The 24266-nt window shown below is 40.2% G+C and overlaps 1 protein-coding gene across 5 annotated transcripts; it reads right to left on the bottom strand.

The window, feature by feature from the left end:
- Positions 1–308: 308 nt before the first annotated feature.
- cpne1 (copine I) lies at positions 309–24196 on the bottom strand. Of its 5 annotated transcripts, XM_072381576.1 has the most exons (17): positions 24098–24196; positions 21091–21155; positions 7923–8051; positions 7652–7831; positions 6834–6908; positions 6681–6752; positions 6140–6223; positions 4879–4968; positions 4698–4796; positions 4522–4608; positions 4223–4282; positions 3892–4025; positions 3606–3660; positions 3362–3416; positions 2697–2830; positions 2372–2608; positions 309–2151 (listed from the first exon to the last, which is right to left on the bottom strand). In XM_072381576.1, the coding sequence occupies exons 3-17, from the start codon at positions 8049–8051 to the stop codon at positions 2035–2037; spliced, it is 1608 nt and encodes a 535-aa protein (XP_072237677.1). In that variant the 5' UTR covers positions 21091–21155; positions 24098–24196; the 3' UTR covers positions 309–2034. The 5 variants fall into 5 exon arrangements, with proteins under 5 accessions (XP_072237677.1, XP_072237676.1, XP_072237678.1 ...); XM_072381575.1 differs by lacking the exon at positions 21091–21155; XM_072381577.1 differs by lacking the exons at positions 21091–21155; positions 24098–24196 and adding an exon at positions 9365–9500.
- Between the last annotated feature and the right edge of the window lie 70 nt (positions 24197–24266).

Raw genomic sequence — 24266 nt, 5'->3', positions numbered from 1 at the left:
GACAGGATTACGGTGTCAGCACAGCATGAACAACTGAACTCCGAACTACACTTCTGTAGTTTGTAGTTGTGAGGCACATTTGACACGAGAAAAACAAGATTAAGATCTTCTTTCAAGTAGAACTCAACAAAGGTGGGAAAACAAAGTGGCTGGCAGCCTGACAGAAACTAATTTCACCTAAACATATATACAGTTTGGCAACAACACAAAAGGGAAACGTGAACTTAGGGTACATCTAACAGCTCATGAGGCTTTCTGTTGAAAAGGTTTACATCCATTGGTAAATGTTAAAGTTTTATTTTTTAAAGGACCAAATGTTGCAGGTTTGTATCCTAGATGGAAAGTATTTATTAAGATGAAATAAACTGGCGTTTCGCAGCCGGTACTTTGACGTACATCTTATCATGAAATGGTAAAAAGCACAAGGTGAAAACAGACTAGTCTATAATATTTGATTTGGGCATAAGTTACTTTGGAAAACTTCACAAGTTGAAGTGTTTAAGGATGCTAACACAGAGGATGTGTGTCTTCGGCTAGAAACAGTGAACTCTGCAGAACAGAGGCTCAAATGGCAACAGTTTCATCCTTAATGCTCATTTGTCAAAATAAAAATCTGATGGAAAATAATCTGTCATTTTAAACTGATGTCTGAGAACTTAAAGATGACCGATTAGAAAAATAAGACATTCACCCGTTTTTTTAAGAAGCCATCTTTAGAGCTTTCAGCAGCATCTGTGTTTTCAGTAACATGGGACTCCCTGACTTTGAGCTGAGATTATTTAGTGTAACCAAACAAACCACACATCTACATATAGAACATTAGGATGACAAAAAACAAGAATAAAAAATTACCTCCAAAACTCTGAAACATTTTCTGTTAAATCTGTTGTTTCTTAAACATCAGCAGAATGAGTGGGATCTGGTTAAAGAAATAGTTTAAATTCAAATGGAAAACGCCGCCTCTAACGACTGTAAACTGCAACATTCAAGTTTAGTAAAGGATTGCATCTCTCTCCTTCGACTCCCTGCTTTTCGAGATGAAGGCACAAAAACTAACATCAAGTGTTTTAAAGTGGTTACAGTTTAAGTGCTTGCAGTTTTCACAATTTTATTAACGAGTAACAATCTGATGTTCTGGCTGATCTGTGAGCAATTATGATCTTAAGGGTGGAAAGAGGCTGTGCTGGGAGCAAAGATGGCCCCATCAACAAACAAATTAGATGATGCAATATTCAGACTGCAGTGCCTGAGCAGCATCACACAAGTGGCACCAGAGACTAAAGTAAGGCAACTGTGACGTTTATTATAAGCCTGCAGGAGTAAAGCTATGAGTATATAACTTCATTCAGGATATATTTTATAGCATTTAAGGCAAAAGCAAAGTGCAAAGTCTTGGCAACTGATCAATGAAGCTAATCAGAGCCCCACCTCCCTTCCACATACACACACAGAGATGGTCCATGCAGTGTTACCATGGTAACAAATGGGAATGACAAACACTGGACATGTTGACACCAGCAGCTGCAGTTTCTCTAATGTCCACTAGATGCAGCTGTGATAATATCTGAATGTACTGACAAGTTTAGACAGAACTACAACTCCCAGATGATGATTTAGCTTCTTCTGTTACTATGGCAATTGTAACAATAGGGAACTATGTGTGTGAAGGGCTCTGACGGTTAAACATTTGCATAGTTAGTGCACAAGCAGCAGTGGCAATAAATCGATAATCTACTCTCTGTATCATTATCATTCTACTTATTGAAGAAAAAAAATAAGGAAATAAAGGAAGTATAAAACTGATATACAAAAAAAATAGGGATGTCTGTCCCTGGCGTCATGATTGGCTGACAGCTTAGTGCCGTTTTGTGATTGGCTGACATGCCATGCTGATCCTTGGAAATTGGTTGTCTTGTGGGTTTTGGACAAGCACTAATGATGCATGACGTGGAATGAGATTAAAGTGTGGAGGAAGTTGTATGTGTGGAATTGGGGAATGTGGACTTGGATGAATAATGTGGGGCGGTGCAGCATCTAGGATTTAGCAGCAGTTTGTGGCTTTGGTGGTTCAAGGCCTCTCATTTTGAAATAAGAAACCAGCTGGTTGGGAACCTCAGCGAGGACAGACTGGGCCAGAGCTGAAGCGGGAGCCTGGACAGAGACAAACAAATGTGTTATTAACTTACATCACATCTGTTATTGACTTTAACACATACATAATAAACAAGAACGTTCGGGAGCTTTTATGACCTCTAAAACATTTTTTGTAAGTGAAACCTTATGATCAGGACCTACACATGATGAATCCTAACGTTTGTCATCTCAGGTGTCTGTGCTTAAAAACACTGCACTGCTGTTACCAGCGACTTACATCTTTGAACTGCCTGAATGGGACGAACTGGACGATGTCTCGGGCAACAGCTTCTCCCACAGTGGACCTGAGCACACCGTCATCTCCATCCAGAAGCTCCATGGCCTTAAAGTCAGCTGGCCCCACCCCCACGATAATGATTGACAGAGGCAGCCGCGATGCCCTAACTATGGCATCCCTGGTCTGGTCAAAGTCTGTGATCTCGCCATCAGTGAGGATGAGGAGGACAAAGTATTGCTGCAGAGAGAAAGCAAACTGGATGAAAACCTGAAATTCTGTGGATGCCTGGTGAAGCTTTTGTCTGTTTATAGGCGTGTGCTCTCACAGAGGCGTTGTTAGTCTGAGCGGCAGTGGAGGCGATGGAAGCAACATGGCTGATGATGGGTGAGAAGTTTGTGGGTCCAGAGAGTCTGAGCTGAGGCAAAGCCATCCTGTAGGCTTCCACAATCCCCTGAATGCCTGAAAGGACAACATAAAATATTGTGCATTTGCTAAGCTGTTGAAACAATTTAGACAAATTTACTGCCTAAGAAAACACGCTGGATGCAGGAATTGGAAATGCTTAAAGCAAAAATCAGGTCCAGTCTCTCATGAACAACACACCGACCTAAAATTCTTAAATTGTGTGTGTGTCTGTGTCCTTCTAAAAAAATGACTGTTCATCTGTCACAGACACAATCTGACCTTAAATTACTATTATTATGATCATTTTGAGCAACTTTCAGCTGCAGTCATGTTAGTGTAAAAGAACTTTGTTGTTTTATGATTTCCTGTTAATCATTGTTATACTACATTATTTTTTCTACATTATCAAAAGTAAGTGGTTAAAAGTTCCTCCTTATTGACCTGCTATGACATAAAAATGCTACTTACTCATCAACATAATAGTATTAACCATAGAATATTGTCTACTTGTACATAGACCACAGAACAAGCGCTTCATTAGAAACATTTTGAATAAAAGACGTGTATTATGTGCCTTGTGAGTACCTTGGCAGTAGGGGTTAGAGGGGTTAAAGTTGAGGGCAAACTCATGATGGGCTGCCTGCAGGATCATAAAGACAACAGTTCCATAAGCATAGGACCACAAAAATTTAATCTAAGTTTAACCAAATTAGATCACAAAGTCATACAATGTTTTTAAACCCAAGAATGGTGCCAAAAATACAAATCATGTCAGAGAAATAAGAGCCCGTAAAGAGGTATGTACAGATTGGTTTGTTAGACAGCTGACCTGATAGTCTGGGGGCAGTTTAGCACCAAAACCAAATGCTGGAAAGAGTTTATCACTGAAACAGGAAACACAATAAAACTGCCGTTACAGCCACAGAAACAAAAACACTTCAATGTTCGACAAGAATCCAGAATTTTGACAGCAGATAATAATTCAATTGAGCAATAATTTGACTTATGTCAGGGGCCTTTTAACAGCAAATATCCATATGCTTTTTTCAAACTTTAAAAAATAAAACATCAAGTTGAAGGTGATCATGACACTGCATTGATGGGCGTGTACTCACGTGTCGTAGTCCTGAACAACCTGACCCACGGACCACAGAGCAGACAGGTACTGGTTCAGCCCATCCGGACTCATATAGTGGAGAGACTGGGGTGAGCGTGGGTCACCATTAGAGCCGGTGAAGTCGATGCCAACCTAAAGTGTTCAAACAACCTTAATTTAGGCATTCAACAATCTACATTTATAAAAAAATATATGAAGTTAATTTAGAGGTGATGATAAGTAACATCTGTATATGTCCTAGTTCAAATTCACAGACTACAGTTTTTCTAAAAGATTGGCTGGTTAAAATAAACCAAACAAAATGTGTCTGTTTGTCAATGTGAACATACGGTGAAGTTGATCTGACAGCCGCCCATCACATAGTCCAGGAAGGAGTACTGAGTCATGAGCTACAGAGAAACACACTCAAAGTCAGAGGAGAAAAAGGACTTCAAGGGTTTGATTTCAATTATACACAAAAGCCTTTTTGAAGCCCGAGTTGCTACACATATTGTTAAGACACCACAGAAATCTGTCTTCAGAGGAGGTACTGGAATGTAGATTATTCTGGGGGATTTCCTCTTTTCAGTATGACATTATTGTAATTTTACAGGTAGAATTAACAGGTGAAATCTCTGGTAGCCTTTACCTTACAGCTCTTTACAACAACGACCCCAGAGTTCTTGTAGTTTTTCTTCTTCTTCTGTTTCTCAGGATGGACACAGTCAAACTCCACCTGAAAGACCACACAGCATACAGCTTAATGACCTCTGACCGTTCAACAGAAATACAACATAATACATGTTTTATCATCAGTGAACTTACCGGTGAGCCGTGGGCAGCTTTCTGCAGCTCAGAGACCTTCGTGGTGAAAGATCCGATCAGGTCATGAGATCCATCGCTGTCGTGATCAGAACAATCCACCTGCAGGAAGAGAAAACTGAACGTAACAGATGAAGATTTAATGGTTTGGTTGTTATAATTAAAGATGGATGATTAGAGGAACCTTGAGAGCTCTTTCAAGGTCGCTGGAGCAGAACGTCTGCAGAGGAATGGTGAACTTCTTCCAGGTAGGACTCAGATTGTTCTTCACGACCTACACAGAAAAAAACAACAACACAGATACTGTCATTGTAACATTCACCATCACCTTCCTTCAAATGTAACATCATGTGCGTCTCTGCTCTTGTGAAAGTGTGTGAAAACAAGGAGTGGTCAGACTGGTTTCAGTGGACTCCAACTCATAATTTGGTCTTTTAACCTCCTGCTTACACCAGCTTCTGGCAGATGGGCTGGATCGACATCACATCTACTTGATGTGATCAACCTTGTGTTTGTTTTTTAATTGGATGAAAAACAGCACCTTTGTAATATATAGCATATAAAGGTAAAAATTAAATCGGTTGATTGTAAGTTATATTAAAGTTGTGTTGACTGTTCTGTTGATGCCTGTTTTTAATGTGCATTAACAATAAAAACAACTGAGTATGAACAACTGAGTAAATATTTCTATTTATGCCAAACATATTAAATATAATATAAATAATTATCAATAATATTATTTATGATAGAGACTGTTCAGATCTGCAAATACATGGGGGTGTTGCTGGATAATAAACTGGAGTGGTCTGCCAACACAGAGGGCCAGAGCCGTCTCTTCTTCCTGAGACGGCTCAGGTCCTTCAATGTCTGCAGTGACATGATGTGCATGTTTTATCACACTGAGCTGTTGTCTGCTGGGGGAGTTGCACTACAGACAAAAACTGTAGGTGCCTGGATAAATTGGGGAAAAAGGCCAGTTCTGTAGTAGGCAGAAGGCGAGACCCTCTCAGTGCTGTGGTGGAGCAACAGATGAGGAAATTATATTCTATTTTGGAGAACAATAAGCATCCTCTCCACAACATCCTGGCAGGACAGAGGAGCAGCTGCAGTGAGAGGCTCATCTCATTAGTTGCATTTTAGAATAAAAAAAACTAAAAAAAAAAAAAAAACTTTGAAACTTCTGATCAGATCTGACTGACACAAACATGAACCAATATGTGAAAGAGGCAACAGAATGACTTCTGATTTTGAGTGAAAAGCTACTCTTCTCTCAATGGTACTGATGCAACTTTTTCAGACTCAAAGAAGTAAAAAAGAAAAGCAAACCTGACATTACGTCCATGAAGAGTCAAGTTTAAAGTAACATGAGGTGGAATGAGGGGGACCTTATGGCTATAGGTTCTCACATATACACAAGTAAAACGTGTACTTGGGCGTGCGTTTACCTCTGTTCTGTGGACCAGCTGCCACTTTCCATCATCTCCTTGTTTGAAAAACTCTAGGAATGGATCAGACTTTCCAAATGTATCCTGAACAGGAAAAAAACATTTTGTTTGCAAATTATAACAGGGAACATGCAGTGAGTTTTTCTGTGTTAATAGACAGCTAGGTTTTTAACTGGGATAGGCTGGGCATGATGGGTTTTGATAGAAGTGAAAGGAAAACAGGACAAAAGTGCAACGTGGCTTAAAAGTGGGACAGGTGGATCAAAAAAGAAATGACCACATATTAAGAACCATCTTGTACTATAAAAATGTACTTAATTAACTAACAGTAAAATAATCAGTTATATTCAGAGAAAAAGCCGATCAGTCAAATCCTAAATGTTTAAATAACAGAGCCTGACTAACAAATGTGAGAAATTAAATTAAAACATTTAAATGTTTTACCACAGCCCTAAATAGGTGAAGAGGAGGATGATCACGATGAAAAGTGAGATGATGAGAAACAGAACAGAAACATTGTGGAGAGTAGAGGCCGTGTCACCTTCTTGTCGAGCTTTCGAGCCTCCAGCTCCAGCACAATGGCTCTGTTGTCCTTTATCTCCTCTGCTGTGACCTACAGACACATTTAGTTTCCTCATCATTCATTTTCCACACACAAAAACTGACAAAATGTATTTCAGTAAAATGTACGTACTGTGATGGTTCCTTTCCCAGCAGGCTTGCCTTTCTTCAGCTGCAGGGGTCTGGTCAGAGTTTTGCTGGAAACTACCTGGAACAGACAAAGAAGGGGTGACGTCTTCATCCGAGTTCATGACAACAGATCCCAACATTCATCTGCTATATAAGCAGTGAAAGCAGATGAAACAATAAGTCTGTATTAGAAGATGTGTAGAGGAATTATAATGCACGGTGGACCTGGGAATCATCGCTGCATTAAAAAAAATAAATCTATATTCCATAATGTGAGAATTTATTGATTGACTTGTTCCTCATTTCCAAAACAAATCTGCTGATTTCACTCATTTTAGAGGAAGTTTAAGATCCCGATGAAAACTTAGTTTTATGCTTCAGTGTTTAAAAAAGGAATGGTTTTACACCAGTAATTGCCTCTAATTTAACAATAATATGTGAAACGGTATCCTTAACTTCTGCTTTCACAGAAAACCTGTAAATATGCAGAAGACCGGTACCAGCCATTTCATGGTGAGTTTGAACTTACTAGTTTCAGTCTGTGTTTTAGCGTGATGTAAAAACTGAAGAAGGTGAAACTAAAGTGAAGAAACTGACTGTAAGACACATTCAGCACTCAAACAAATGAACAGCACATTGGTTTGAATGCTGAACAGCAAAATTTAACAGAATTAATGAAGAAAACTAACAGCAGCATTCGTGTAACCTGAGCAGGTGGCACATGGTGGAAAGTTTACCCACTTCCACAGAACCAGAACCAAAATAAGAAAAAAAGTTTTTGTTTTTGCTCTTGTGATAAAGCTGGTAAAGTTTGGTGTGTACCTGTCCCAATGTAAGCTCTACTCCTCCCAGGTAGTCATCATCGCCGAGGTCAGAGGTGGAGTTGTCGATGTCATAGACTCCCAGCTTCAGATTCTGGACAGTTTCAAAGTGATAGTCCAGTCTGAGACGCTGACTGAAAGATGGACTGGAGGTGTTCTTCAGGCGCTCGGTGCGACCCAGCTGACACAAACACAGACAAGTGGGTTTGTTTTAGTTTAGCCTGCAATGAAATCAAATCTGAAATAAAGCTGTACTGTGAATGATGCGTTACCTCTGTCCACTTGTCTCCTCCTGAGCTCTGAAGCAACACGCAAACAGGATCCGACTTTGATCCAACATCTTTATCCAGGAGGTCAGTGCAGGCAATGGTCAGCTCTATCTTGGTGACGCAGTCTGCCATCTGGGGATGGGTGCAGAGAGACCTCTTGATTAGTAAAATCTATGTTTACAAGTCTAAAGTTGTGAGGTCAGTAACTTAAATCTGAAATCAGGCTTCTTATACATGTGTTTCTGCTGATATTTTCAGAATAGTGTGAGAAATTACAAAGTCCAAAGATGATCGTGCAGAGAAATCACCTGAAAAATGCCACATTAGCAACTGTATGGACTCACAAGTTGTCCAAGTGTGCCGAGAGACTTTTCATCACTTAACTTTTCAGATGGAAGAGCAACAGAAATCCCACCTTTAAACACAACCAACTAAAAAGCTCTCATTAAAGATCTATGCCTACAGATCTTCACTTCTGTCTGTCATGACCAACTAACCACAAATAAAACTCTTCCTATGGTCTGCATTTTAACAATCCAAGACACAGTTCCTTTACAGCTGAAACAGATAAACAGCCCATATAAACGAGATGATATGAATTTAGTCACAACAGTTCAGCTGAGACTACTCTTGTTCTATGGCAGGAATACCCATGTCTGGTCCTCGAGGGCCTTGCTTCAACACACCTGATTCAGATGAAATAGAGCTCTTAAAAAGATTGTTACGTTCTGCACAAGCCTGCTAATGATGCGTTGATCTGAATTAGGTGTGTTCACACAGGGAAACATCTAAAACCTGCAGGAAGGTGGCCCTCGAGGACCAGATGTGGGTATCCCTGTTCTATGGCCTTCTTATCATGCTGTTTTACATTAAATTTACCTCATAACGTGCTGCATTACGTCTTATATGACATTTTTGGAGATGATATTGTATAACCACTTAAATCTATCTTTACCACATGCAAAACAGGCTGCCAGTTTCCAACAGTATAAACGGAGAATTCATTGTACAAGTGTTTGACTTTGTGTGGTGTTATTTTAATGAATAGTTATATGCATACGCCATGTTGTTGTGTTATAGTAATGTAAAGCAAATATCTTTACCAGAGAAAGATTCACCAAACCGAAAACACAATTTAAAACACATCTAAACCCCGTCTCTGCTGGGATATTAAGGTAATCTGATTGCTAACTGGTAACTTATTAAATATCGATGCTTCTTAGAGACTCTGCCACACCTTCATTTCTACCGAAATACCATAAGTGATTTCTTTACAGTTTGAATGACCAAAATGAACAGGAGCACTTCAAGGAAAAAACAGTCTGGATTATATGATATAACTTTACTGTAAAACCAGCACGCCACTTAAATGAGCACTTTTTCAACTACTATCACTCGCACACATAAGTTAGCTACTGCGTGCCAGTATAAATGGTTTAAATTACCTTTTCTCTTCTTCAGACACGAGGAAAAAAAATATCAACACGGACAACCACTCTCACAGCCAGGAACAGGAAACCACACCTTTACTGCTTCCTTAGAGAGCCTTGCTAGCACACCTTTAACGTAAAACAAATTCCAGTGACGACAAGTTTTAGAATTATAGCTGGGACACACACACAAAAAAAGATTTCCGATCCGTCCACTAGCTTCAGACGTTAAAAAATGGTTGACAGAAAAGCGGCTTCGTGATTGGCCAGGCAGTTGCAAAAAGTCGTGATTTGATTGGACAAGACGGCTGTCAGTCACGCTCTGTGAACGTTGAGCCTCTTACACATTAAAAGCAACTCAGCAAATAGCTCAAACACTTTAGTGTTCAATGCAGGGATGGATGTAATAAGCCAATATATTTCATATATAAAAACACACACACTCAAAGGCGCATACACAGAGGACACTATATATCATCACTATATAAGGGATGCTTTTTGAAAACATTATGGGTCCATATCAAAGAAACAACTATATCAATTGCAATAAACGGCAACAACAATATCCATAGCATAAAGAGAGAGAAAGCAACAAGGGAAAAAAGAGTACAGCCTCTCCAGAACTGTAAAACTGAATTAAAATTTAAAGAAATGTTTCATGATTAAAGTAAGTACACTTCAGTTGACTACCAGCTTGACAATATTTAGTGAGGAATTCTCAGCTCCAGAAACACACTACTGAAGTAAATCTGACAACTAATCTACACAGAAATGAAATTCTAACCGTCCTCCACACCGATTAATTTAATTTTAAACAGAATCGCTGCACAGTGCAACTGACTTTGAGAGAATGCACTTTTCTTCCTAACCACTAAACCCTCATGTAGGTATTAAAAAAATCAAATTAAGACCAGCAACAGTGTCAGGAGATTCAACTTGTACAATTACAATTCAACATTTAATTGTATATTTGATGAGTCATTGATTTTTCACCATACAAAGCCATGGTCCATTTAAAAGTTTTCAACATAATTTCAAGGTATTCTGCAGCGGATTGTTTGTCAAAACTACTACTAAACATTTGGCCCGCGGAAAAAGCTTTTATGTTGAAAAGCAAACACTTAGACCGGAAGTGCTGCAGCAGCTACAGCAGCTACAGCACTTGACTTTAATGAAGCTGATGACATACAGAAATAACCAGAGAGAAAATAAAAAGTCAGTTAAAGCAGAAAAAGAACTGGAATGTTTTTGAACATTGAACAGACTGAACACAGCATACTCAGCCACCCCCAACAGGGGGAAATTCATTTTATTAATCTTTTTTTGCAGAACCACAGAGGACAGTATCATATCCAATGAGAGAAAACAGGAAAAAACACCACTCATGAAAATACCATCCAGAGATAAAAAAAAAAAAAAGCTAAGAAGTGTCACAATATTATTCTGTTAATCCCTCAAAATCTCTCTCTCACACACATTCACCGAGCTTCTGTTTATATGACTCTCAACTAAATGGCCCCCTCATGCCTAGAACCTCTAACAGAGATGTAAAGTCTGTCACTTACAAGCTGCATTTTTTTTAATCCCACTCAAAGTTGAAGCTACTATTAGTAGAAGCAAATAAAAAAAGGAAAAAAAGATCACACAAAACAAGATTCTTTCTTTATATCACAGTTAGATTAGAGCACCTTGGTGGTTTGTAATCTGCTTATATGGCCGTGGAGTCCATATTCTAGTTGTTCATAGCACTCCATAACACCATGAGGAGGACAGTTCAGAGAATTTGAAATGGTGAATTACAAACATGAACTTGATCACTTTAAATCACTATCCACTAGTTCTTGTGAAGTGTGAACTTACAAAAACTGTGTTAAGGACTCCTAAGATACATATCATGTAATGTTCCTACAGAAGCTAAATTGCTTTATAAAAAGTAGAACTGAGATGCTTTCATGATTGAAAATAGATTAAGAGGTATTTTCATCATTTTTTAATATGTCTTTTCCTGTAAACATAAATCAGAAAGCTAGAGGTTTTTACATGTGTGGATTTGCTGCTTTGGAAAGTGTTGTGATGGGGTCAGTTGTAGCCCTGCGACTGATTTAGAATTTCTTTTTATATCAAAACAATGGGGAGGGCGCACGACTTGCTTATGTCTTTACTGTGTGCTAACATGAACTGCCACCTGATCTGTAAGGGGGGGTGCTATTTTCATTGACTTATTTTCTGCTTGAATAACAATTTGCTTTAAAGGCTTTTAGTGGTCATAGAGGATGTTTTAATATTGTATAATATACAACAGCTTCTGAATACTTCTTCCACCACTGAACCACCATTTAAACACTCTAGACCACAGTCGATCTTTATGCTTCCATCTACGTATAATCATCTCTTACTTGTCACGCGCATGTCTGCAAGCATATTCAAGCTAAAATTCACCTATTACCAAATGCTACCTGGAGTGTGCAATATGAAAGACACATGCACCAGTGAATGGCTGCTATCCCCCACCTACTGGGCACATTCTCACAGAACGAAGATGATGATACCATCCCCCAGCCGCAAGCTGCTCTTTTTGTCACTCGACTTTGATGTAGACATGAAAGTTTTTCTTTTTCTGTGCTTAGACTGGAGCTTTTTATGAGTGTCTGTTACTCACCTGCAAGGTCTGCATCAGTCTATTAATCATGGCGATAGGGGGGGTGCGGGGGTGGGGGATCTCAGCGGCTGAATGACTGACAGCTCAGTGGTCCCACAAACACACACGCATCATTCAGACTCACACCCTTTACAGAAGCCACGCCAATCATTTGGATTTATCAAAGTTCCCGACACATTTTTCCTTTTCTCCACACACCAGCTGCACAACAAAGACACATCATCTCCACCAACACAGGGTGCTTCACTCATTTTATTAAGGCCAGTTCGTCTCATCCATTCACACACTTCAACAACACTTGAAAATCATTAATGTACCTGGGTGGAGGATAACCATTTCCTGAATGCAGAGGATTCCTCTTCAGACCAAACAACTTCTTGCTGATGCCATTTACTAGTCAGGATCACTACTCTAACATTCACAGGAGACTTTTCGTGTCAGTTAAAAAGAAAGAACTGCAGCATGCAGTAAATCTCAGAAACTGAGAGCAGCTGACACAACTAGTGTAAAAAAACCTAAAAAAAACACTTTGGTTCTAAACTTGAATTATTTTGTTTCTGAGGATGATCAATAATTTGCACCCTTTGATGTTTCTTTTGTGACTTCAAGAAAAATTGTATGGTGAATCCCACTAATATGAACTAAAGTATTTAGGAGAGAAATTTACTCTTAAGATTCTAACATTTGTTTTTCCCTGAAAAATGTTTCAATTATGTTTACATACTCGGGTTCAGTCGTAACCCCTGTGCAACTGATCTAAAGGTCTCAATATGAGCATAATTTGAACGCTTTTGTGGTAAAAAAAAAAAAAATTAAAAAAAAAAAAAATCAGACCAACTTGACTTATAGAAACTTGCCTTAAGTTCAGTGAAACTAATACATTCACTTGCTGTACTTTTGGAAACTTGAACTTCGACACGAGTTGTTACCACTGGCTTTAACCAGATTGGAAATTGGTCCAAAGGTTTTGCAAAAGAATAGTTAGAGACTCATTTTTCTATTCAAGGTTAGACTAACTATTTACTGATACATTTTCAATTTTAATGGCTGAGACTTAAAAATGCTCAAACGTTTTTCTGACAACTATTATTAATTTATTCCTTTTTTTCCAGTCTGTATAACACTGAAAAATCCTAATTTTTCTCTACACAAATGGTAAAACACACCATTTGTGAAGTGACAGCCACAGACACCTGCCAGCAGCAATTAATGTTAAAGTAATTGCACTGGGTCTACGTCTGCTGACATAATCCTATCGGTGCCTTCTTTCATTATCTGGTACACTGGTTTTCAATTCCAAAAGTATAAATGCAGCACTTTATTTTCCATTCAATGTTTGTTTAAATTATTAATATCCTGTATCCTGTTGCACTTCTATATTTTTCAGATTGTACATTAACAGGGATACACTATAATTTGTTTCATGTGGACTTTGAACAAATTCCTTAATCCAAGAACCTGAAACTGTTTATTTATTTATTTTGTAAATTATTTTAAAAAAAAATTATAGCCCTTTTCAGGAAAATTGGAATTGGCTGGTCAAAAGAAAAAAAAAGAAAGAAAAATGGCCGAAGAACTTGCAGATGGTGCATCTCTGTAAAACACTCCATGACAGACTAACAACATCAATCTAATTGACTGGTTTAGAGTCATCATGGAAATAAATGCTAGAATCCAGACTCAGTAGCATGAAGTAGCCACTGTGTATGTGAGAAAGAAATATAGTTAGGCTTTTAGGCCTTGCTGTTAGCAGAGGTAGCAGTTTAGTTGATGTTCAAACCTGTGGCTCAGGCTTAAATATAACAGCAGAGACTACTAGAGGCAAAACTTTAATTTTTCCATTTAAGTTTTTCAAAAAATAAACAAAAGACAAGTTAACCCAAAATCAGAAAAGTTTCCATCATTAGAAAGTGAAGAGCAGACAGTCATGAGAAGCTGATCGCTGGCGAGGAACGTCCTTTTATTAGCCAAAGCAAAGGAGATTCCATCATGAAATGTCATTCGATCATACAAGTTAGTTCACACTATCGTTAGAAACAACAAAGAGCTTGAAGCTTGAAAAAATCATGATCAAACTTACACATAACATAATGCTACCAAACTAAAAACACTAAAGACTTCATCTCAGCATTCTACTGTCCAAACACCTACAAATGTGCTGAGGAAGAAAAAAGGGGGGGTGGGGGTGGCATAATTCAAACACAGCAACATCATAAAAATGTGACAAACGAAATAAATTCAGCAGCCCCAATTTACAATATGAAACATGAGTCGGCAATCTGTCCATCCCACATCCTCTATATGGCAACAAAGAGCTGTCAACACTTTACCGAAGCAACAGAGCTTAAAGTCAGTGGGATCTTTACCAGAAGAATGGGACATGTCAACATTTCACCATTGCAACAGATCACAAACATTTGATCATGGGACATTTTACCATAATTTTACCATAGCAACATGGATTGAGAGGACTTTACAAGAGCAACAGGTTTTACAATAGCAACAGAGGATGTAAAGAGTTTAATGTATCAACAATGCATGTTAAGATTTTACCACAGCAACAGAACATAAACATTTTATCGTGGCAACATACTATGGCTCTTCATCACTTTACTGTAGCAACAGAGCATGTAAAGATATTACCATGGCAACAGAGCATGTCAATTTCAAACCACAGCAGCAGAGCATATTTAAGCATATACAACAAAAGTCTGTCATTACCAGAGCAACAAAACAGGTGAGTGTGTTAAGCGAGTCGGCTGTGGACATGACTTGACAAAAAGCTGAACCATTATAGTAACTTCATATAAAAAAAAAAAAAAAAGGACCTAGTCTTCCTAATATCATCATCATAACCATCATCATGATCAGTTTATGCAAGCAAAGTCATGGGAGCATCTGCAGAAAAGAACAAAGTCTGGATCACAGTCTTTACTGGACAGACTGCAAAGGATGGGGCTTACCTGCTGATATATGCGCATGGAAGAAAGAGTTTTGGTAATGGCTGACAGTCACTGAACAGGGTAAGGTCTTAACGGGGCTCTGGACAGTCAAGTTTATTTCAGAATCGGGTGTTTATGTTGGCTTTGTTTCACCTGGTTCGTTGGTTCAGGCATATGTATAATCTTATATACAGGAAGTCTGTTTTAGGTCCAGTTTTAACCCAGGCTTATTTTGACTTTGCGTGCTCCAATAGGTCTATCATTGAGGTCCATGACTGCAGCAGTGGCCTCCTCGTGATTTTGAAAAGCCACCATAGCCTCTCCAGTTGGCAGGCCCTTTTCATTGAACTGTAAGCAAACTGAGCCCGGCAGAACCTGGTAACCGTAGAAAAAGTCCATAATTTCATCAACAGTTACAGTGAACGGCATGTTCTGAAGCTTTACAATTGTGGGGCCAGCAGGACCACGTTGATTGTTGGGATTGTTGGATACACCTGGAGTCGGCTGGTTGCGTAGACCTTCAGCCCCTGGAGTGAAAACCTGTTGTGCACCAACTGCTCCGCCCACTTGACGGCCCTGATTGTTGTTGGCCCCTCCTCCTCTATTCTGTCCTCCACCACCTCCTTTTCTGTTGGCATTGTCAAAAGGCACCAAGCCTCTGAGTCCATCCTGGCCGAAAGGAGGTCCACCTGCAGCTCCAGGTCGAAATCCTGGTGGCTCCAAGATTGGGGCTCCAGGAATCCCTGCAACTAGTGGAGGAGCCACGCCCAGATTCACATCCCCCAGCCCTGCAGCCAATGGAGGGAGAGGAGGAGGGCCCGCCAGCCCATTTCCTGGGGCTGAAAATGGAGTCACAAAGGGGGCACTGTTGAGGTTACCCATGGTATTTCTGAGAAAGTTAAACTCCTCACCACTAATCCCAGCAAAAGGATTGATCTGAGGCTGCTGGGAATTGGGCTGGATCTGTTGGTGTTGGTTCTGGTTTTGGTTCTGCTGGTTTTGGTTGCGCTGGCCCCTCTTGTTTTGAGGTGGAGGATTTCGCTCAATTTCCTTCATCTGCTCAAAGGTAACCAAATGAACAAAGGCATCGCGGCCATTGAGCTTTTGCCGGTGAAGCCTTTCAGCTTTGCGGGCATCTTCCTCGGTTCGCAGCTGGAAGACAGCTTGTCCTAAACCATTGCCATGGCTATCAGTCAGGACCTTCAAGGTGTCCTCATAAAGGCCCACACCCTCCAAGAAGGCACGGACATCCTTCTTGGAGATGTTATAAGGGATGTTGGTAATGTGGGCACAATTCCTTGGAGCTTTCAAGCCATCCTGATTTTTGCCATCACCCTGTGCTGCTTCACGTTTGCGGATGGTGTCAATCTTTTCAAGCATTCCCTTTCGGCTGATTGGGTGAACCTGGATGAAACGGGAGCCCATGTACTGCATGTGAGCACCAAGAGCACTTTTATACTCCTGCTCGGATTTGAACTCAAGGAAACCTTCTCCTGTTGCGCGTCCATTTGGCCCATAGGCTATGTAGATGCTATCTTCCACAATTGCCAAATTCTTAAAGAAATCTTTTATCTGCTTTTTGTCAGCCTCGTAAGGAAGACCTTTTAGATAGACACAGAACTCCTGCCTGTGGGGAGAGCGTGACCTTTCTCTTTGATCTCTGCCTCCTGTCCCAGCATTACCGCGGCGGTGCTGCTGCTGATCCTGTGGTTCATTGCTATTATTTGATTTGTTACTATTGTGAGGAACATGGCTTGACCCACTGTCACCGAGGCTGGCCCACTGACGCTCAGAGCCTGGGGTGATCTCAATGAATCTTTGGCCCATCATGCCTCCTCCCCGCTTTAAAGCTTCAAAACTGTCCTGGGGTGAGAAGAACTTGACCATAGCCCTGCCATTTGGTCGACCATGCCCATCTCTCAGTAGACGAACTCCATCCACCCCGAGACCCCGGAAAAATTCCCTGACTTCCATTTCTGAGCAGGAAAATGGGAGGTTTTGTAGAAAAACAAACATTTCATCAATACTGGCTGCTCCTGCTCCAGTGGCTGCAGCAGCAGCAGCAGCAGCAGCCTTCATATGGGCCTGAAGGCCAAGTGAGGCCAGTGGCGAGAGAGGGTTAAACAGCATAGGGTTGGGGGTTCCAAGAGGGAGTCCAGAGCCCAGTCCTCCAGGGGGGGGTAGGGAGGGATTAAAGGGGGGTAGGGAGGACATGTGAGGGAGGTGGGACATGGGTGGCACTGGAGGTCCTTGGGATAGGGGGGAGACAGTAGGGACGGGGGGGAGGGAAGAACCAGGAGGAGGAACAGGTATTGTGGGCAGCGTGGGCATAGGAGGCATGGATGGCATGTTGGGAAGTGGAGGGATGGGTGGGGGACATGCATTGAGTGATGCCAGAGCTGTAGTGATTGTAGGGGTAGAACTGTAGCTGTTGGGAAAGCTCTGTACTACACTGGCCAAGCTGGTTGCTGCCTTGTTGCTCGGTTGCTCTTGAGATGAGCTTGTTGCTGTCCCTGAGGATTGCGTGTTACTGAAACCCTGGTTTCCATGGCTACCAGATCTTCCACCTGCCCCCGACTGCACTGTGGGTATGGAAGTTCCGCTTGTTTGTCGGTTAACATTTCCTGCTGTAGGTGCAGCCATCTCTGCAGCTCCTGCCCCAGCCTCAAATCTACGGCGACTTAGTTCAATCATGTTCTGCATTTCTGTCTTACTACTAAGTAACAATGACACTTTAGAGCCTTTGATGGACCCGCCTGTTCGCATCATCCCTAGTCGAGCATCCTCATCAGTAGCAAACACGATGAAGGCTTCACCATGTTCACCCCCCACGATGTGCACTCCCCCGTCAGGGATGGTGAGGCCAGAGAAGAAGTGTCTGATGTCCATGGTGCCAGCCACTATGGGCAGACCTTGCAGCCTGATGACTACTGCCATACTGACTGCTAAACAACAGCCCTACAACCTGGGGAGAAAGCAACACTAACATCAGATGAAGAGCAGAAAGAAGGAGACCAGTGGTTTCCAGATGTTTCTCAAAGTGGACTTTGCAGTCCAATAAAGACATAGCCAACATTGATAACATTTCAGTTTCTTCATATAAAACTCACAAACCAATTTTAAACTTTAAGCAGTTGTTTGTGGGCCTTGACATTGGAAACCAGAGGTGTTTTGAAGGGTTTGGGAGGAGAGGGTGAGAGTTTAGCAAAATTTGAAGAAAACTGACAACAAAAACTACACTAAAACAGTCTATGCACCTTTAATGAGTTCAATTAACTTTTTCTTCCATTCTGAAAGTTATTAAATCATATATAAGATCACATTTTTTGGTTAGAAAAACAGATGCATCAACAAGGTGACATGTAGAAAAGAAAGCTTTCAGAGGGTCAAATCACTCCAGACTGACAAAGATAATGCTTTGAAAACTGAGAAATCTTGTATGAAATGTTGCGGTTTACCCAAACAGTTTGCCAGCTAAATGTACCAATATCCTTTTTCTAAACACGCAAACATCACGTTCAAAATAAAATCTGATTAATCTAACCAGTGTTTGCAGCTTTCAGCAGACCTTTGATATAAACCCTGATTATTTTCAGTCGTATAATGTCTCTTATTGGTGTTTAAGTAGAAGAAGCTTGGACTGAGTATATTTCAAATTCAGTGCATTCTAGAGAATCTATCAGCTTCTGAAACTCAGTTTTTCAAACCAGAACTTTGTGATGAAACACTAAGAGAACACCATCATACAACCCAATTCATTTGACCTCAAACTCTGCAGAGTTTTTCAACTAAGACGACTGGTGCTAGAGCCAATCTGGAGTTGGCTAAACCTTTTGCAAACCTTCTAAGAACCCGTCTGCTTTTCAATAAGTCAGAGAGACACCATAGAGACCAATTATGTCACTGCAGACTTCTCTGGGGTCAGCTTTGCATCTGTTGCAAACACTCATCCTTGGCTGATCAGATCACAAACTGAGTGTTATAAATACAGGTGTGAGCTTACTTAGGACGTACTGAGGATGCAATCAAATCGAATTGCTCAGACCTCATTCAGAAGTGGTCTGACAAATTTTGGGTCACATTGCTATTACAGTCTGAATGGAAATCTGTCCTCAGCCACCTGAAGGACCAGCTACTGATCTGACATCACACAAGGTGACTTCTACTAGGATGACCTTGAAAGTCACCTTTAAAACAGGCCTGCGTTGAATGTTTTTAGCTCAACATATTTCAGCTGAGGGAGCAGTTATTGTTTAGAGTTTCAGGCACACGGTTTAACCGGTTCAATTCCATTCAGCAAACTCAGGTTAAATCAACATCTAAACAATGTCAAACATAAGTACTGAATCTATGTTGTTGCCTAACATTGTTACCAAGCCGAGAGTCCTAAAATCATGTAGAATAAATTTAAACCCGTTATAACTGAAAGAAAATTAATAAGCCAATTGTCATCTTAGAAGTCAGACTGTAAATTAAAATTCTGGCAATTTAATCACTAGTGATGTACCATTCATTGAAAATCTTCAGCTCGCCGTCTATTTATAACTGCACCAACAGTAAAAAAAAGCAGCTGTGAGTGCAGTGCCCTGAATGTTTAGAGCCAAGCTGGATGTATGCTTGCTTTTCAAAAATAGGGTTTTAGTTAGGGAAAAATGTAAATCAGGACCAATAGTGATACCATTGTTAAAGGTAATAATTTACAGATTGTTTCAGTCATTTGTATTCCTTTTATTGTGCGATAATCAATTAAACTCTAAAGAAAAATTCCATCTGAACAGTTGTAATGTTTTTCAGTACTGTTTAAAAAGTCTATAAAAAGACCTTTCAGCTCAATGAATTTGATGTGCTTACACTGAGTAATAAGCAAATGTATCAAGTTTAATCAAAAAGGAAAAAGTGCAACTTTCAAGTTGATTGAATCCACACATGTACGCCGTCATGTCCATATCAGGAAACTTTATATCAACTATAGCTCAAAAATCTATACAGTGCACAAAGCCCAGCAAAGTTCTTTATGCCAAACAAAATTGAATTTGAATAAATCTAGTCAGTTTCAGGGCAAAGTCAATGTAGCACAAGCAGGGAACATCAAATGAAAATAATACACTGCTACTACTGTTATCCCATTTCCCGACAGGCTGATTGCAGTCAACGAGCTGAATATCGGAGGATAGCGCTGCATAAATGTGAAGTGTCAGAGCAAGCGCAGAATGTGTTGCTACACATCACAAGATTAACACAGCTCATAGGTGTCTACACGTTAAATTACAGTTTACTCTAAGCATGCAGTATGTTTGAAGAAAAACCTGGAAGACAGCAAAACAGCAGAGACTCATTCAGAATGAAAACGGCAGAGTTTAAAAGTTTCAGTTTGTTTTGTCTGTATTGAGAAGAAGTGTGCCAACACTGGAGGTGCCATGACTGCGCATCAATGCAGTCAAAGGAATATTATTGAGAATTTGAACCTACACAAAATAAAAATACACCATAAATTGGCAATTTTGCAGCTTTAGCAGAACAATAAAGTTTCACACGTTCTTTTATCAACGTATAGGAAAACATTAACAAGAAAAGCACATGGTGTGTAAAGTGCCTCATAAACATGTATTATTGTGGTGATATAATCACATGAGGGACCGAGTTAGCCGTTTTTGCCCTGACCAAATGTCTGCAACCTCAAGGAACAAAGCAAGCTGACTACTAAGTCAAGAATCAATGAGTTGCTGTCAACTTTGTGCTCCAACTCAAAGTATCTGTAGTCCATTTGTGATCCGATCAGCCAGGACACACGTAAGTACCAAGTGTTAACAGGGCCTGTATGTCTTACTCAACAGTTATTGTTTTTAGACCAGCAAAGATTTGGTGACACTCTGGAACCATTTTTTTTTACTGCCGTGAGCCAATTTGGGCATCAAAACACATAGAACTGGTTCTAGATCTCTGTTCCACATCGGCATGGGAACTGCTTGGGTACTGACCCCTGAAAATGTCTGAGAAGTAGTTTGCAAATCAGTAGTTTGAAGAAAGCTTTACTGTATTCTACCATGCAGTACACATACATTTGCCTTTATATTTGGCTGAGTGTGAAATGTTTTATGCAACAGTAAATCTTCATAAATCTCATGCAACTTGAAACTCACCAATGCAACTAAGTAGTGTGTCTAGTTTCACTGAGTAACAGAAGATTTCTGCAGGACACTGAAACCTGGTGAAAGGGTCAGAGAAACAAACAATCCTGTTCAAAACATTTTTCACACAACAAACTGACATGAAGTGTTACATTAGCTTCCAGTGACAGGCGTATTGGTGTTTTCAGCAGCTTGCAGGCCGCGTTTAATTAGTGTCAACAGCTAGTTCTCAATCAAACTTGAAGTGTTGAATAGTAGCCAGCTATTATGTGATGTGTTGGTTTTAGCTTTACAACAAGGAGGCTGTCTTAAACCTCAATGCAGAAACTCAACTCAGGAATTTCGTTAAGGCTTGAATTTGAAGACGTCTCTAAAACAAAGAGACTCAAATATCTCAATCAGACGTTTCTACCTGAAAACAGTGCCACACACTTGCCCACGTCCAAACCGCATCATGACTACACAAAGCACATAACAAAAATACTAACACCCAAGCTTCCTGTGAGACAAGTAACCCAGTGATCTGAATGATATGCTGCATTACAGAGGTTCACCATCAACACCAGCTATTGTAGCAACCACTTCACAACATTCGGAAACACCAAGCAACAACCCAGGACTTTTTCGGCAATCAGGTGGTCAGCAAAAAAATTAAATAAAAAAAAAAAAAAATCAAACAGATCTGGATGCTCATAAATCACCAAGACAGCAAGCAGGACTTCAGCACCTGCTTGTAAAATACCACAACATAAATAGCATTTCGAAATACATCATCAACAAGACATTAACATTATCATACCAAGTGCAACAGCAGTAACTCATCAACAGGAGCAGTAAGAGCAGTATCATCAACCATTTTGACAGAGCAATATCAGGCACATATCCACAGCAGCATTACCACATGTCAACCAGAGCAACATTAGCATTATTTAAACCACAGCAAATTTAGCAACTCATTACCAGCACTTCAAAGCAAGCAGCTGATTATAGGAGAAAGTAAAAAAAGCAGCAATGTGCATAGCGACATGAAAGCTAAAACTGATAAAATCATGCTGTCAAGCTGAGCAATAGCAATGTAGCAATGCTTGCTGTTCCCACAATCCTCTGTATCACCAGTCAAGATGGACATCTCATTGAACATTCCAGCTTCTCTGGGACTCGTAGAAGTTTGAAAAACCCTAAAGTCAGCATATCATGCTGCAGCCAGCAGTGTCCTACATATTTTAACATGTTGCTCGACATCAACATGATCATCATCACCATCAGTAAAAGCAGTGTTCAACTTCAGCACAGACAAACCACAAACAGATGACTGCGAGCCAGTGCTTCTTCAACATATATTTTGAATGGATTTCTAACCAAAACATCCACTCTACTCATCAAATGTTGGCATCAAACAAAGCAGAAAAAGGATAAAGCACCAACAGCTGATGACAGAGACAACTCTCGTATCCAGAGGCAATGAGAAAAGGTTGAACCAAAGCTGCATTTTCCACTGAAGGAGAAGGGAAGCACAATGGAGCTGAAAAGACAGAAAGCTGCCAGAAAGAAATGTTCAATACACCAAATTCAGGATAAAGGGGAGAAAAACAATGTCTTCAGAAGCTGGAACACACAACAGCCCATGTGCTGGCGTCAATCTAAAAACACAGCAATAAGGTTGTAATTAAAGAACAGAATTAATCAAAAAGAGTGGGACGCCTGTAGTAACTCAAACACAAAAAGAGAATCCATTTTTAAACAATGGTGAGGGACTCTTCAGTCACCATTCACAAAAACAGAACAATAGGACAGCAGCAAGAAAAAAAGATAACAGTAACACACCCTTTTATTTACCTTTTTACTTACACACCAGATACTGACTACTTTTCTAGCTCTACTTGTACAAAGATCCACTGACCTTCCCTTCCTGCACAGGCACAAACATAATTGACATTTATCAAAAAAAGTAGTAATTACTCTTCCTTTGTGCATTCAGCATCCAAATCACCAAATGAAGACACAATCACCAGCACAACTATAACCCCTACAAGTCATGCACCTTCATATGAGAATGCTCAGGCAATAAATAAGTCTTGAGTTACATCCTGTTTCCCATCAGGATAACTTAAGAGTGTGGATTCCCAGCAAAGCCTGACATCTCATCACGGTCTAACGGTATAAAATGTGCAGCAGAAATCAAGCTTTAATGTAATAAACTGTGAAATTTGTTTTGGTGTATTTAAAAACCTACAGGCTATATGAGACTCATAAATAAGCAGAATGAGCCTTGTTCATGTATCTCTAAACCACAGAAATAAACTGTTACAAGAACATTTCTGTTATTTTTGAACATGACTGGGGATTTTCATGACTGAAAAAGGCTAATTTTTTTGTACTCTTTATCCACCAGACTCGCTCCCGTCTCCATGACTACTGTCACTCAGATCAGACAACTTTCAACTTGCTCTCACAAACAGCGCATGGTGGCGTGTGATGCTTTGACCACAGGGCGTGGCTTGTTTTCATGGTTTCCTGTAGGCAGTGATCAACGGTAGTGCGGCCGAAACTGTGATCTAGGCAATAATACCCATTTAGGAAGAGATCAGACTCTCCTCAGAAGTTTACACAAAAAGATATTCGGATAAAATAAGCTGACCCGTAAAGAAAAATTACAAGAATCTAAATCTGCTAGCTGGCTAACGGCAGTCAGCAGCTAACAAAATATTTTTTACCAAACCAACCAAATTGGTTTACACAAAGAGTGGGTAAATTCCATATACATTAGACAAGAAGGTTCTTGACATCTTCTAGAAATCATGATTAACTAGCTAGTTCGCTGCACATCAACTAAGTCTAGCTAGTTAAGATTAGCATATTTGTAGGCTAACGCTCTGTTAGCGACCTAGCTGTTAACCCTGCTTTGTATGTGTGTTGGAGCGAAACAGCGAGCAGGATGCGTGCTTTCAGCAGCTCCCGTCGCACTCGGCTACCGGTGTGATAGCATCATTTAAGCGGCCTGCCGCTGATTATGTCTTACCGAGAATTAATACACTGAGGTTTACTCATAAACAGGAGTCTTTTCTTCTCTCTTCGCTTTGCACGGCGATCTGCACGAAATGTCGGCGAAAACACCGCGATAACCAAATGGATAACGCGAGAACATGCGGCTCAAATATCACCAACGTTGGAGCGATATCGCCACCTGC

This window comes from Leuresthes tenuis, unplaced genomic scaffold (genome assembly GCF_036924035.1).
Source record: "Leuresthes tenuis unplaced genomic scaffold, fLeuTen1.0.hap1 SCAF_3, whole genome shotgun sequence".
NCBI lineage: Eukaryota > Metazoa > Chordata > Actinopteri > Atheriniformes > Atherinopsidae > Leuresthes > Leuresthes tenuis.
This window is presented reverse-complemented; position numbering and strand designations above follow the sequence as displayed.

Coding starts and splice junctions, on each gene's coding strand:
- cpne1 (XM_072381573.1), bottom strand. CDS start 17,887: ATGGCAGTAGTCATCAGGCTGCAAGGTCTGCCCATAGTGGCTGGCACC.